A 15,727-nucleotide genomic window follows, 5' to 3' on the forward strand; every position below is an offset into this window, starting at 1 on the left:
TTGCAGAACTAAGTCCTCATAAGCAAATATGGCAATTTCAAATTGTCAGTTATTTAAACAGTCATTTATAGAGGTTCTTGGCTTAAATGTATTAAATAACATTGTATTAAATTGCATAAATGTATTAAATGTATGGCCTTAATAAAAATATTTACTTGAATGGAAAGGTTTCAAGTCTCTGAGTTATGCCATTACAATAAAAACTAGCATTTCGTCTTGTAACAATAATCATCCAATAGATTTACATTACATAGTGTAATAAAAAAAAAAAAAATCAGAAAAATTGAAATATCTGTTTTTATTTGTAAATATATTGTGCATTAAAACAGTCGCTGCAGGAGGTGGGAACTATTTACTCCTCGCAGCAGAAGTGCGGTCTGTCGGATATATTTCTGTGCAACACCCTGTGCTGTTGTGATTATTGCTGTCGCTTGTCATTATTAAAGATAATGATAGTGGAAGGCAGTGGATATTTGTCAGTTTGTCGGTCTGTTTATTTGACATTACGCCGCTGCAAATGAGCTATGCTCATTCAGATAGACCGTTTTTATGAATTTGTAATGTTTGTGGATGTCTGCAGTTGAACTCACTGCGAGAGAAATAGTTTGTGTATAACTGTATGTGACAGTTTTTCACTGTGAAAAGTCGCAATGGATCGAGCATTAAACTCTGACCCTGTCATTACAGCTGATACTGAAGGTAGGATGCTTTAATGACTAACAGTGTTTTATGATTTATAAAATAAGCATTTTTATCCTGACGTGTTTTTCTGTATGTCCCCAGGTCGTTTTCAGCGCTGGAGAAATTGGATTGGGTTTTGGTAAGTAAATCATCTGTCTGTCAACTTTACTTAAAGTGATACGCAATATGTAAACTAATCCTTATTATCTCTATCTAGGTTACTGGGACTTTGCAATAACTTTGCATATGTGGTGATGCTGAGTGCAGCACATGACATCTTACAAAAACAGGAATCTCAAAACACAACAACTCCTGTAAGATATAGTTTGGCTATGATTATTTTGCTAAAAGTTACCACAACTTCGTCTTTGCTTTGTGAGAAAGAGGTGTTTAAAACTTAAAAGCATATTTTAAAAAATTGTACTCGCAAGTAATATAAGTGCACGTGTTTTTAAAGAAAGTGTTTAAGTATACTTTCAAAAAGTGCACTTTGTAATAGTATAATAATTTTTAAATTGTTTTAATATTTTGTCATGATTTTAAGAAGTACACTTACTTTGATGTGTTGACTGACATACTAAATATTTAAAGTAAAAATATTTTAAATGTGCGAAATTGCAACTTAATCATTACAAATGTGTAATTACAAATATATTTAAATACATGACATTAAGTTTTAGTTTACCATAAATGCTTATCTGTACATTCGGCAGTACACTTTAGTCATATTTCAAAGACAATAGAAGTAAATACAAAATTACATACAAAGATGTGCTGGTATTTTAGTCCTACTTAAGTATACCAAAAACACTCACTGCTTTTATTATGAGTTTAAACTATTAACACAATTTCAAAAAAAATTTGAACATTCTGTTCATGCTTCATATATATTCTTTTAAAGTATATTTTGTCCATTATGTACGCTTTTTGAAAGTATGCCAAAGCATACTTTTTCCACAAGGTTTGACTACTCATGTTTCTGTTTTTTTGTTTTATTCACCCACTAGACTCCAGCTCCAAATGAGACTAACATAGAGATCAGGAACAGCAGCAGCCGCTATGACTGCAATCCTGTGTCTACTGCAGTACGTCTGTCTTTCTTTCTTTCTCTCTGTCATTCGTTTCACCTTTTCAGATTTGTCGCTTATGTTGTCTTTGCATTTGAGTGTATGTTTAAATATTTGTTCAGGGAGTGACACTTTGTTTTCTCTCTGTTTCTAGGCTGTGCTGTTGGCTGATATCTTACCCACCCTCATAATCAAATTCACAGCACCTTTCTATATACACAAAGTGCCTTATGGGTAAAGTTGACGAACACTTATTTATTTGATGTCTAACAACCGTTAGCATCTTCAAGCAGGTTTAGCTGCATAGATATTGAAAATATGTCATGTAAGGCTGCAATAAGAGATGGTTTTGCAGCTCTTAATAGTGTAAGAAATCAATGTCAACCCTGTAAACAACCCTGTTAAAGGGACAAAGTCTGATTTGTTTGTAGCCCAGTACAGTGTTTTTTTCTGTTTAAGGGTTAGTTCTGTGGAAGAATCATCCCTTTAATTGTTAATTAATGTGTTGTTTGATAATCCCCCGGTTTCACAGACAAGGCTTAAGCTAGTCCCTGACTTAAATGCATGTTTGAGCTGTTTTAACTGGAAAGTAACATGTACTGACAGATCTTAAAATATATCAGTGCCATTGCTTTGTCTCAAGATGCACACTAGTAATGTTTTATTCTAGGGTACATTTATAAAAGCTACTTAAAAGTCCTAATTGAACTAAGGCCCAATACTTACTTAGTCTAAGCCGTCTGTGAAACCGGGCCATTGATTGTTTTCTTTTCACTTTTATTATGAACAGTTTCCGTGTTTTGGTGTGTTTCCTTACGGCTGTTGTCAGCTTCCTGATGGTGTCATTTTCTTCAACTATATTGATGAGCATAACTGGTAACGAGCATGTCCTCTTTTGTACTGGATTAATGAGATCTGATGCATGTTGTGATGAACCTCTGAATCTTTCTTCAGGTGTCATCTTTGCCAGTATTAGTTCAGGATTGGGGGAGCTGTCCTTCCTGTCCCTCTCTGTGTTTTTCAGCAGGTAGCTCCTAGAAACTCATTCATTCATTCAAACTGTGTTGTAATGGGATGTTTTTGATGGGGGACATTATTGTGTTAAGGTATTATCTGTGGTAATGACAGCAGTTATTTAGCAGTTTTGACCCAATATGAGCCAAAAAAAAAAAAAACAAGCAAACAATGCTGAGATATTACATCTAGTATGTAATATCTCAGCATTATAATTTGCATTATAAGCAGCATTATAAGCAATATAATTTGTGAAATTTATTAGGTCTTCTGGATATTCTATATGCATGCAGCAAATTAGCATACTATGCACAGCCACTATCCACTACCATTGAAAAGTTTGGCATCTGTAAAACATTTTTAAACAAATTAACACTTACTCTGCAAGGATGCTTCAAAAATTGATAAAAAAGTGTCAGCAAATACGTTCATAATGTTACACATTTCTATTTCAAATGCTGTTCTTTTGATTTTTATTCATTAAAGAATTTTGAAAAAAATCATCAAGGTTTCCACGAAAAAATATTAAGCTGCACAACTGTTTTCAACATTGATAATAATCAGATTTTTTTCTTTAGAGTGATTTTTGAAAGATCATGTGTCACTGAGAACTGGAGTAATAATGCTGAAAATTCAGCTTTGCCATCACAGGAATAATTAACGTTTTTAAATATATTTAAATAGAAAACATTTATTTTAAATTGTAATTAGAGATGCACCGATATATCGGCCAATAATCGGTATTGGCCGATAAAAGCAAATTTTCACACTATCGGCTATCGGGCGATAGTTTAAAAACAGCCGATGTATCCTGTCAATCAAAAGAGGGCAGGAAAATGCACTGAGTTTGTGCTTTGTGTAATGAAAATGCTAAGAAACCAGTTTAATGTTCAATATTTATAGTAATTATATGAATTAACATTTAGAAAGTTAAGAAATATTAATTTAGTATTCAGAATTTAGTTAGTGTGTTAATATTAATCTGAGTTATGTGTTTGTTTATAACTGATACTAGTTACTCTGAAACAAGTTGATGAAATGGAGAGAATAATAGTTTTTATTTGCATTTCTTTCAAAATATAATAATTAAAAATATAATTATTAATTATAAATTTAAAGAAGGTATAAAAGGCAGAACACCCAAACTATCGGTATCGGCAGATATCACGGTATCGGTGGAGAAATTTAGTATCGGTGCATCTCTGATTGTAATATTTTTTCACAATATTGCTGCTTGAACTGTGTGTTTTTGGTCAAATAAATGCAGCCTTGGTGAACTTAAGAGACTTTAAAAAGCACTGAAAGATCTTACCGACCCCAGACTTTTGAATGGTAGTTTATATACTGCATATTACAGAAAAAGTATGAATAATATGTTAGTATGCTATTTCGAGCAAAGCCATAGTCACTGATCTCAGTTTTACATGTTGTTTATCAATGTTTTGCATCTGTGTTTCTGTCTCTTTAAGGGATGTGTTAAGTGGCTGGGGGTCCGGCACGGGGGCAGCAGGAGTAGCTGGAGCTTTCCTTTACTCAGCATTTACTCAGGCTGGTCTGACCCCCCAAGTTACGTTATGGATCATGCTGGTTGTTCCTGTTATTTTGGCTGTTAGGTAAGAAAATCTTTCTCAACTCTCTGGGTTGTACCTGTTGACCAAATTGATTGCTTAAACGTATCTCTTTCTCTCATTAATTTTTTTCCCAGCTATTTTTTCCTCCTGGTGTTCCCTCCTTCTTTTCCACAGTGGAGACGGCACGAGGTTGGTCACAGTCCTTCCAGAACAGCGAACTCCCAGGAGAGACGCCCTTTAATTGAGGAAGAGACTGATACAGATGAGGACTCTGAGCCAACTCAGGAAGAACAAGGTGTGTGCATTAAGGAGCTGTTGCTTGTATTGTTGCACCTTTTCATTCTCATGATGATGTGTATGATGGTCCATTCAGATAACTGTACTGGCCATGCTCTCTTCCTTATGACAGAGGACAAGCACACCGGACCCCTGACCTTCACTGACCAATTACACATTATTAAGGTTAGACCTGTTGTGTGCATCTATATGATCCTCAGTTTGGTGTTTCTTGTCTGCTTAAATGATATTGCATCTGCTTTGGTCAATAAATATGTATTGTAGTTTAATTTTATAATTCCTATAACAGTTTAGAATTACTGAGATAAGATTAGTAATATCCAGTTAGTCATGTGATCTCAGTGTACTTATTTACATTTATTTTCTAGGCCAATGAACATCAGAAATGCTGTTTCTTTCTTTTGAGGTTACATTTTTAAAAAATGACTTGGTGCACATTTAAAGTGTGAGCATAGCTTGTGTGTGTCATGTTGGATAGTGTTTTGTGCGTTTGTATATTTTTGTTTTGTTTGCACATTGTTGTGCTGCAGTCAGGAAATACATTTCCTCTTTGAGTCTATTGCTTATTTTAGTGTGTGTTCTTACCCATATGATCTCTTTCAGGGTCTGCTCAAGTTTATTTTTCCTCTTAGTGTTGTTTACTTCGCTGAGTATTTCATCAACCAGGGACTGGTGAGTGTTTTCTGTAACAGTCTCAGATAACAGTCAAAAAGAGCGAGACGCCAGTAAAAATACCTGTGATCTCTACATATCACTAATATATTTATTAATCTCTCTCATTAGTTGGAGCTGCTCTACTTTCCTGACTCTTCTCTCTCACACTCAGAACAATATCGCTGGTAGGACACATCACATATTTCTTTGTTTCATGACTTTGAAATACACTGCCGTTCAATATTTTGGGGTTGGTACTGCTTTAATTTGATTAAAAATACAGTGAAAACAATAATGTTAGGAAATATTACTACAATTTAAATATTTTCTATTTTAATATATTTTGAAATGTAATTCATTCCTGTGATGTCAAAGCTGAATTTTCAGCATCATAACTCCAGTCTTCAGTGTCACATGATCCTTCAGAAATCATTCAGATATGCTGATCTGGTGCTCAAAAAAAGATTTCTTATTGTCATCCATGTTGAAAACTATTGTGCTGCTTCATATTTTTTTTTGTGAAAACCATGATGCAGTGTTTTCAGGATTCTTTGATGAATAGAAAGTTAAAAGAAACAGTATTTATTTGAAATTTTGTAATATTATAAAAATAAATGTCTTTACTGGCACTTGATCAGTTGAATGCATCCTTGCTGAATAAAAGCATTAATTTCTTTCAAAATAAAAACAAACATTAATCTTATTCAAACGAGTTTTACAAAGGCATTCAAAGAAAAAATTTTTTACAAATAGACAAAAGAATAAAATATAGCTAGATACACACACAAACATACTGAAATAATAATAAAATAAGATACAATTCTTCCATTGTGGCCTATTAATATAGACATAATGAAAAAAGTAGTTGTCACATTCAATTGTGAAAAAAAAAAAAAAAAAATCAATTATGAGAACATTTTTGACATAAGGGTGAATATATGATGACAGAACGCTCACTATCCCTTTAAGAAAACATCCCAAGTTCACTTTGTAAAAGTCTTGGTTCCTTCACCTCAAACAGTACTAATTGTGTTTTTGTTTTGATGTTATTTCATTGAGTTTAAATGTCAGCAAATGCCCAATGTGCCTCATTATCTCTCCTCTGCAGGTATCAGACACTTTACCAGATTGGTGTGTTTGTTTCCCGCTCATCTCTTATCTGTTTTAAGATCAGGAAAATTTTCCTTATGTCTCTCTTACAGGTGAGATCTTAAATTATACATACAGTCAAACCAAAAATTATTCAAACATTTTTTATATTTTTGATATATTTTTACTAGTGAGTGCAGGACACTATAGTTCATTTATGTAAGTGAGGATAAACTGTGACATATTACACCCAAAAACTATTCATACAGTGGACTACCAGTAAAATTGATCAAAATTCGGAACCAGAAATTACTTTGACACTTTGACCTGACCATGTTTTACTAAAGTGTTATCTGACATAATTAAGATTATTTTTTTCTGACACAGTTTAACTCTGAGATCTTGTCATATTTTATTACCATTTTTAACTGTAGTGAATAATCTGTATTAATGAATGAAATGTTCAAGGTGTCTGAATAAATTTTGGTTTGACTGTACATATGAAACAGTAAATACAAAACATATTTAAAACTCATGACACTGATTACTCTTTCTCTTTCAGTGTGTGAATGCTGTTCTGTTGGTTTTCGCTGTATATTACCAGTTCTTGCATTACCCATGGGTGGTCTTTATTATTGTCCTCTATGAGGGTCTGTTGGGAGGAGCAGCCTATGTGAACACCTTCCATTTCATCAGTGAGGAGGTATGTGAACCTCGTTTGAGCCATTTCATTTAGATTAAAATGTTTTAGTCAATGGTGTCTAAAGCATTTTCTTATGCTGTTTCTGGACAGACTGCTGAGCGTGAGAGAGAGTTTGCCATGGCTGCAGCAAGTGTCGGGGACAGTCTGGGAATCGCTCTGTCTGCAGCTGCCTCCTTCCCCGTTCACCATTATTTCTGCTCTTTATGAGTGAATGATAATGTGTGTATGTGAAACATACTTTTATCTTCTCATGAAAAATATCATTCCATTTGAGCTTTGGACTAATATGTTATGATCTAAATTAATAGTAGTTTAAATTAATATCTTATTGACCTTTTTGAGCTACTGACACCATGCTAATACAATTTTTATTGACCTGTGATGCACCTAAAACAAGAATAAATTTTTATCTTCTTTGTAACTAAAAATCCTGGAATCAAATGTATAATGTTTCCCAAAATTATTCTTTAAGTGTTAAATTAAAATATTTTGCTTTAAGGTACTTGTGTGTTGCTCTCATGACCCTGTAAACTCACCAAATAGTTCCTGAAATGTTGCTGCCATTTTCATTTCTCTTTTTGTGGTTAATGGTGATGGTTGCAGGTCCTCACTCTTGGTTTTGCAGTTGAACTTATTAAGCAAACGTCTGCAGACTTAGCAACAGTCTGTTGCTTTCTTAAGATTCATTGCTTTCATTTCCCATTCCTTGCCAGTTGCCTGTGATGTTTCAAATCATCTTCATACAACTGAGCAATAGAAAAGTATTCTAATTGTGCACTAGATGGTAGTACGGAGTTGCACTTCTGCTTTTAAGAGCAGTAAAGGGATGTGATAAAGGTGTTGGCGTCTGACTTTGGCTCACACATTTAAACTAATCATGTCATCATCAGTCAGCTCTTGAGTTGACAGTACACGTTAACCAGATTTCAAAGACAATATAAGTAATTATAAAATTACACATAAAGATGTACTTGGGTACTTAAATTGGTCAAAAAAAAAAAACTCTTTTAAGTATATTATTTCTGTAATTAGTGCTGTTTTTAAATGTAAGATAAAATGTATTTCTTTTTCACAAGGTGTGATACTTAACACAACCGCTCAGAAACGTTCATTCCAGAAAACAACAGGCCACCTCATATTAATTGAGGTTGATTAATTGAGCTTTACAACCTCGTATTAAAAACTGCAAAAAAAAATCTGAAATGTGAATAAAATTGGTGACGAGTTATATACGCAACATACATTTTTTTTTAAAAATTAATATTACCTGTTATTTATCAACAAATGACTTTTATTTTGAAAACCCGTGCGTATAGCCGCCATCTTGGGTATTTCTCGAAGGTAGCAATGTTCACATTGATACATTGATGCATATGATACAGTAAACCAGGCGGAGGGATCGATTAAAAGATCAAAACTGGTGAGATTTGACTATATTTTTTGGTTTGCTAAATCAAACCCATAAGGATAAATTATTTTACTCCAATATTAATTTTTATAACTGAATTTCTCTTATCCTTAGTGATATGAAGGTCTAGCTAGCTTAGCAGCATAACTAACATAATGAGTGAACTTAGCAAACCCTTAGCATAATAATTTCGTTTTTGTAAGTTTGGGCCATTCATGTGGGCCACGCACTTCTGTATTCTGTGAGTCCAGTGGAAATCCAGTTATTAATTTGTACTGTATTGTCATGACATGCCCGAATCTATGAGGGTCTGTTGGTGCACTAGTCACGAATCGTGATACACGATCGCGCAGACTCAGTCAGAAGTCTCTCGTATGACTAATAAGTTAGTCATCCATGTCTGCGCGCACATTAGCACTTTTCTCATAAATTAAATCTTGGTTGATTCGTGTGTGTAAACATGCCATCTTCCCTTTGTTCTTGCAGGAAGTGTCTGGTGTTAAACTAACAGTGTGCCTGTGGTCCTGTTGATAGGAAGGGCTCAGCAGTGCCTGGGTGCCCAGGGAGCCACTGCCTGAGTCCCTAGAGGTAGACACCAGACAACCACAGGACATGAGCGCCGCTAAAGGAGGCCTGGTCATCTTCACGGCCAACTCCAACCCCTCCAGCAGAGAGCTGGGCAGGAGGATAGCCGAGTAAGTTGCCACTGGAGGTCCATTATAACATGGCAGTTATACTGGGTAGTTAGGAAAAGTGGTAAGGCATTCATTCTCCAACAGCAGATCTGAGCTGGAACAACTGTATTCTTTTGAGTACCAATGGTTAGTACCAAATCAAGATTTTTTTTTTTTTAAACTAAGAGGTGTCTTTATCTAATTTAAAGTATACCACCGTTCAAAAGTTTGGGGTAAGTTTTCTTTGCTTTTATGCTTTAAAAAAAATAATATTAATAAAAATGCATTAAATTAATCAAAAAAGTGACAGTAAAGTCATTAATAATGTTACAAAAGGTTTCTGTTCTAAATAAATCCTCTTCTATTCATCAAAGACAACTGTTATCACTTTTATAAACATAATGTTTCTTGAGCACCAAATTTAAATGATCATATTAGATTTTTGCTCTAATGTAGCTTTTAGTTTTTTTTTTTTTTAAAAACATTTTTAAAAAATACAGCCCCCAAACTTTTGAATGGTAGTGTATGTCTGGATGAATCTCACAAAGGCTCACATTTCATCAAAACAAAAACTTCATGCAAAGAATAAACAACAATAGTTATGTTAATATTTTAACAATGGGTCTTTCTAGTCTAACTGAGATTTACATCTTGTAAATTAAATGTTAAATACTGATGATTCCTGTGATTTCTGCTGTGTGTTTAAACTGTTATTTTGCATCATATTGCCCTAAACTTTTGTTCTTTTACAGGCGGTTGGGTGTGGAGCTTGGGAAGGTGCAGGTCTATCAGGAGGCTAACAGAGGTGAAAGCCTGTTTTTTGCTCAACTTTCAATTAAATATCTGCTTTTTTTTTAATCTACACTAGCGATGGCTGCTGCTGTAGTGGTTGTTCATTCTTTGCGTGCCATACTGAAGAGAGTAGACAAAACAGAGCAGGGATCTGAGCTGCTATTGGCTAATTAAACAGACAGTCTTTGTTTTGGGTCAAGCTTGCGTATTGTGAAATGGAGATATGCTTACACTCCCACATGCAGACACTGTGATTAAATTCTTTTAGCATTCCCTGCACAGTCAAATCTTTGTGCGAACTTTTAAATAGCCAGCCTGTTTGGGTGAAGTTAAACATTTAGTGTGGATCAAAGAAAAAATGAAAGTAACATTTCTTTTCCCACAGAAACACGGGTCCAAATCGAAGAGTCTGTGCGCAGCAAAGATGTTTTCATCATTCAGACCGTGTCCAAGTAAGAGGCCTTAGGGGTTGTTTACACAACACCGTTTTCAACGGAAAAGTTTTTATGCAATTTGGCAAATTCATTTACACGACAACGGCGTTTTGGTGGCCTGAAAACACAAACTTTTCAAAACAGGTTTCAGTGTGCAAGTTTTTGAAAATGCTACCATTGTCAATCTATGAAAGTTTTGTTGATAAATAAATCAATAATGGTGTTAATGGTGTTTAAAATATTGGATATTGGTTTAACATGAAGTCCAATTGTAAAGAAAAGTTGACTAAATGGGTAACTTTTTTTCAGTGACACTTTTTTTCTTTTTCTTCAAACTAGTTTTTTTTTTTTTTTTTTCCATCTAAAAGTCCTGTTTTGACAGCTCAACCCCCCTGAAGCCAGTGTGCTGTATTATGCAAATTAACCCTCAGTTTGACATTAATACTGATGTTAAATATACAAATCTCCATGTATGCAAATTAGGTTTCCTAAATCGCAGTCTTTGAAAACTTCCATCCTTCCCTATCTGCAGGGATGTTAACACCACCATCATGGAGCTGCTCATTATGGTGTATGCCTGCAGGACGTCCTGTGCTCGGAATATCATCGGTGTCATTCCCTATTTCCCTTACAGCAAACAGTGCAAAATGAGGAAGAGAGGCTCCATAGTCTCTAAACTACTTGCCTCAATGATGTGTAAAGCAGGTAAATGAGTCCATCCAAGACTAAACAGTCCCTTCATTTGTGGTTTATATGGATACTGGTCAATTATAGTCCTCTAACTCATTTGCTTTGAACGTTCGCTCTGTCCATTGTGGCTTTGATCAGGTCTGACTCATCTCATTACTATGGATTTGCATCAAAAGGAAATCCAGGGTTTCTTCAACATTCCAGTGGACAATCTCCGGGCCTCACCGTTCCTGCTACAGTACATACAAGAAGAAGTAGGTCCTTGCTTAATGCTTGTCTTCATGTCATTTGCATGAGATCTGAAATTCCTGTAGATACTGTAGTTGATCGTCCTGTTTGTCCTGTCAAATCCTTCAGGTTGAATAATAGGTCATTCCATGTTACGTTGCTAATAAATAGAAAGCAGGACAGAAACCGGATTTATCTGACGCTGAATTTTCTCAGAATAAATTCCTCCACTCAAGATTATGCATTCATTTATTCATGAGAAATTTTCTCTCTTGCTCAGATGGAAGGTCATCTGCCATTAGTTAGTAATGAGCCTTGACTGTATGTGAATGCATGATGTATATCTCTGCCTTTCCTTTTAGATTTGTGTTTTTTTTTTTTTTTTACTTTGCCTTTGCATTCAGATTCCTGACTACAGAAATGCTGTAATTGTGGCCAAATCTCCAGCATCAGCCAAAAGGTAAAGTAATATCTTACTTTTGCGGTGCCATGTCATGTAAAATATCCATGGACCTAAGAAATAGAGACTTGCAGGAGTAATTGACCAGTCAAGTATTTGTTCTATATCAGCTAATAAGAATACAATATTGAAGTACCTTCACAACTTTACCTGCTTTAAGCACCAATGAATTATCCCTTTCCCACCAAATCCCTCACTTAAATCTAACCGTATGCAATGGGAGGCGCTGTGCAAATATGATGTTGAGGTTATGAAAGGTGATGTGTGCTTTCAGATTCACTCAGGTGTGTCAGTATTTCAATTCCTACTGGTATATTGACTCTTTTCACAGTCATGCATCCCAAAGGAAAAATAAAATCTGCTTAAGTTAGAAAGTAAATGAGAAATTCAATTTAAAATTCATCATGCTTGTCACATGGTGATCAAAACATCTATAAAAAAAAATACACAATAATGCTAAAAACACAATAGTGCCATAAAGGTTTTATAAATAAATTAGTAAGGGGGTGGTGCAAAGTTGTATTTAGAAAAAGAAGACGTTGGTTCTCAACCAGGCCCACTAGGGGGCATCAGCAAACTTCCATGGGGGCAATAAATAGTTCACCCAAAAGGGATAGTTCACCCAAAAATGAAAATTATCCCATCATTTACTCACCCTCAAGCCATCCTAGGTGTATCTTCTTTCAGAAGAACACAATCTGAGATATATTTAAAAAAATATCCTGCTCCTTAAAGCTTTATAATGTTAGTGATCGATGCATCCATCAATCATAAAAAAGAATTCATATGGCTTCAGGGGGCTAATAAAGGTTTTCTGAAACAAAGCGATGGTTTTTTTTAAAGAAAAATATCCGTATTTAAAACTTTTATAAAGTAAAAAAAAAAACAGCTTTCGGCAGATGGCCGTATGCATCGATTTGCAGCGGAAGAGTGACCTCTGACCTGACGCATGACGTAATGACGAACGCGGAAGCGCAGAGGATAGAGTAAAACAAAACACCGGTCACAAATTAGAAGTTTAAAATGAGAAATCTTAAGAGAAATGTCGGAGGATTTCGATATAAGAGAAGAGAAGCTTGAGTTTGTTGCCCATCCATATTTGTTTAAACCGCGAGAGGCGTCTAAGCTTACGATACTCCTACTTCCTGCTTCATACATCGCGTCACGGGTTACTTATTTGGCGCAAGTCAACTTGTGCAGTATTCGTACTGTTGTCCGCCGGGAGCTCGTTATTTACATTTATAAAGTTTTAAATATGGATATTTTTCTTACAAAAACCCATCACTTCACTTCTGAAGGCCTTTATTAACCCTTTGGAGCCGTATGGATTATATTTATGATGGATGAATGCATTTATTTTGGACTTCAAAACACGCCCCCCATTCACTACCATTATAAAGCTTGGAAGAGCCAGGATATTTTTTAAATATATCTCCAATTGTGTTCGTCTGAAAGAAGAAAGTCATATACACCTAGGATGGCTTGAGGGTAAGTAAATCATGGGATAATTTTCATTTTTGGGTGAACTATCTCTTTAAAATAATGAAAATTTGGTTATATTAACAATCTTAATTAAAATAATAATTTAAAAAAAAACACTAAAAATTAGGATGCACAACATTAAACTGACATTTTAGTTGATTTATTTTAATTACAACAACAGAAGTACCAGAGGTACATATCAGCTTAGATAGGAGGACCTTCAAATATTGTCTTGGACAAAGTAGGGGCCTTGGAAAGGTTGAGAACCATTTATTTAAGAGTACTTGACTACGGATTATTCAAAATGCTCATACCTACCCAATTAACAGGATTTGGAGTAGGATTTATAGCTCTTTTTCTTCTTTCATGTTAGTTCCTTGGTTTGTGTCAAAAAGGTTGAGTAGAGCCACATAAAAAAATAAAATAAATAATAACAATAATAATAAAAACGTTGAAAAAGAATTCTGTGTCTGTGTTTGTACAGGGCCCAGTCATTTGCGGAAAGATTGCGGCTGGGCATTGCTGTGATCCACGGTGAAGCCCAGGATGCTGAATCGGACCTGGTGGATGGACGTCATTCCCCACCCACTGTCAAAAACATTGGCGCCATCCATCCAAGCCTAGAGATACCATGTGAGAATCTCACCACAGCAAACTCACTTTGTCCGTTTTATTTTTTTCAATATTCTCTATTGTCTTTTTTTTTTCTTGCATAGTGCTGATTCCCAAAGAAAAACCCCCTATAACCGTAGTGGGAGATGTAGGTGGACGGATTGCCATCATAGTGGTGAGTTCGAGATGATTCGAATGTCTTCAGGGTGCTATTTTAAGTTCTTCTAAAAATAGCAAAAAGAAAACTTCTAATCCTTTTTTGTTTTGTTTTAGGATGACATCATTGACGATGTCGACAGTTTTCTAGCAGCAGCCGAAACTCTAAAAGAAAGAGGCGCCTACAAGATCTTTGTCATGGCCACTCATGGAATCCTCTCCTCAGATGCCCCTCAGCTAATAGAGGAGTCCGCCATAGATGAGGTCATCATAGCATCATAATAATTTGAGGGTCAGAGTGACAAAGTGTGTTGTCATGAACTGATTTTTTGATATCTTTCTGTACAGGTAGTTGTCACCAACACCATTCCACACGAGATCCAAAAACTCCAGTGTCCCAAGATCAAGACGGTGGATATCAGCATGATCCTGTCAGAAGCCATTCGCCGCATCCACAATGGAGAATCCATGTCTTACCTTTTTCGTAATATAGGCATGGATGATTAGCAGGATTATGTACAGTCAGTCTTAACATGTGCACAGAGGTCAAGACTTATTTCTCTCCCTATTGCCTGTATCATTAACTGTTTTTCCTCTTGTCGCCCTGACTCGCTTATCATAACTGCTTCACCTCGTTGTATATGTAATATTTTGAAATAATAATTGTACGTTCAAAGAACCAGGATGTTCTGCGATGCTACATGATTTCAGTGTCCTAAAATGCTGATGTCAGCGTGTTCAGAGGTTTGAAGTGCAGGAATACTCCACCTCTTGATCTAAAATGTTGGCACTTTTATACGATTTTGAAGTACTAGAATTTAAAAAAAGGACCACTGGATGTTAAAATTACCTCTTTTTTTTCTTTTAGCCATAGATCTAGCTTCCTTTTTTTTTTAAATAATTGAAGAATGGGCAACTCCACTATGTGGCCAACAATTACAAAATGTTACCATATATAAAATCTATGCTGTGACATATCAGTGTCAGTGCCTCTTGATTTGTGTAATTATTGTGCCACTAGTAGTTTGTGTATCTGTCTGGTTATGCTAGGCTAGGTAGTGCTGATGTTAAATTCGAGAATTATTTCATACAAGGCAAAGGTACATTCATAGACCTCAATATAGCTCTTAAGATCGAAACTAATGTACTTGATTGAATGTTTTCCCCCCCCACTAGATTCTTCTACTAACACTTTAACAGAGAGCCTATTGCCTCATAAATGTTTGGTCATTGCGGCCATAATTTCTAAATATATTGCCTGTAAAAACTTGACTTCTTATTTTCAAATGAAATGCAGGGTTTTTGTTATGTAACTAATATTTCAGGCTTTTGTATTTATTCGCAGCACTTGATGACAATGAATAAACAACTTAAAGACTATCTGGTGTCATCTGTGTACAGTGTTTATTTAATGATCCACCCTTTTCCAAGGCCCGCTGAGATTAGATTGACAGCTAGGTTGGCAGAACTAGAGTTTCCAGTTTGTTGTGCCATGCTAGTCTGTTCTAGACTTCAAGCATATGCTGTTCACTGCTTTTGAGATCTGCCTTATATATTCAGCAAAAATTAGCCAACAGAGGGCAGTCAACACATCACAGCACTCCCTGTCCAAATACATTTACAGTATGCTCCAACACCAAGGTCATAGGTTCGATTTTATGGAGAGCATAAACTGTCGCTTGAACGCATTTTAAGCGGATTTGGAGAAAATCCTC

The 15,727-nt window shown here is 35.3% G+C and overlaps 2 protein-coding genes across 5 annotated transcripts; both read left to right on the top strand.

The window, feature by feature from the left end:
• The first annotated feature begins 372 nt into the window (after positions 1 to 372).
• cln3 (CLN3 lysosomal/endosomal transmembrane protein, battenin) lies at positions 373 to 7,578 on the top strand. Of its 2 annotated transcripts, none has more exons than XM_051886693.1 (15): positions 373 to 699; positions 784 to 820; positions 899 to 995; positions 1,689 to 1,766; positions 1,903 to 1,982; positions 2,539 to 2,624; positions 2,703 to 2,775; positions 4,232 to 4,375; positions 4,468 to 4,628; positions 4,707 to 4,795; positions 5,234 to 5,302; positions 5,414 to 5,469; positions 6,393 to 6,486; positions 6,936 to 7,076; positions 7,167 to 7,578. In XM_051886693.1, exons 1-15 carry the CDS (start codon positions 651 to 653, stop codon positions 7,281 to 7,283), a joined length of 1,371 nt encoding a protein of 456 aa, XP_051742653.1. In that variant the 5' UTR covers positions 373 to 650; the 3' UTR covers positions 7,284 to 7,578. The 2 variants fall into 2 exon arrangements, with proteins under 2 accessions (XP_051742653.1, XP_051742654.1); XM_051886694.1 differs by having other exon boundaries at positions 377 to 699; positions 4,743 to 4,795.
• Positions 7,579 to 8,348: 770 nt separating this feature from the next.
• prpsap2 (phosphoribosyl pyrophosphate synthetase-associated protein 2) lies at positions 8,349 to 15,392 on the top strand. Of its 3 annotated transcripts, none has more exons than XM_051886697.1 (11): positions 8,349 to 8,496; positions 8,971 to 9,179; positions 9,911 to 9,963; positions 10,336 to 10,402; positions 10,917 to 11,089; positions 11,213 to 11,328; positions 11,707 to 11,762; positions 13,729 to 13,877; positions 13,961 to 14,031; positions 14,130 to 14,276; positions 14,361 to 15,392. In XM_051886697.1, exons 2-11 carry the CDS (start codon positions 9,097 to 9,099, stop codon positions 14,517 to 14,519), a joined length of 1,074 nt encoding a protein of 357 aa, XP_051742657.1. In that variant the 5' UTR covers positions 8,349 to 8,496; positions 8,971 to 9,096; the 3' UTR covers positions 14,520 to 15,392. The 3 variants fall into 3 exon arrangements, with proteins under 3 accessions (XP_051742657.1, XP_051742658.1, XP_051742659.1); XM_051886698.1 differs by having other exon boundaries at positions 9,019 to 9,179; XM_051886699.1 differs by lacking the exon at positions 8,349 to 8,496 and having other exon boundaries at positions 9,057 to 9,305.
• The last annotated feature ends 335 nt before the right edge of the window (positions 15,393 to 15,727 follow it).

This window comes from Ctenopharyngodon idella, chromosome 3, assembly GCF_019924925.1.
Source record: "Ctenopharyngodon idella isolate HZGC_01 chromosome 3, HZGC01, whole genome shotgun sequence".
NCBI lineage: Eukaryota > Metazoa > Chordata > Actinopteri > Cypriniformes > Xenocyprididae > Ctenopharyngodon > Ctenopharyngodon idella.

Excerpts from the sequence above, each read along its gene's own strand:
- cln3 (XM_051886693.1), top strand. The coding sequence starts at position 651 with ATGGATCGAGCATTAAACTCTGACCCTGTCATTACAGCTGATACTGAA. Across the intron at positions 1,983-2,538 it reads ATACACAAAGTGCCTTATGG|TTTCCGTGTTTTGGTGTGTT; the intron begins GTAAAGTTGACG and ends TATTATGAACAG. Across the intron at positions 4,376-4,467 it reads CCTGTTATTTTGGCTGTTAG|CTATTTTTTCCTCCTGGTGT; the intron begins GTAAGAAAATCT and ends TTTTTTTCCCAG.
- prpsap2 (XM_051886697.1), top strand. The coding sequence starts at position 9,097 with ATGAGCGCCGCTAAAGGAGGCCTGGTCATCTTCACGGCCAACTCCAAC. Across the intron at positions 9,180-9,910 it reads CTGGGCAGGAGGATAGCCGA|GCGGTTGGGTGTGGAGCTTG; the intron begins GTAAGTTGCCAC and ends GTTCTTTTACAG. Across the intron at positions 14,277-14,360 it reads AGGAGTCCGCCATAGATGAG|GTAGTTGTCACCAACACCAT; the intron begins GTCATCATAGCA and ends CTTTCTGTACAG.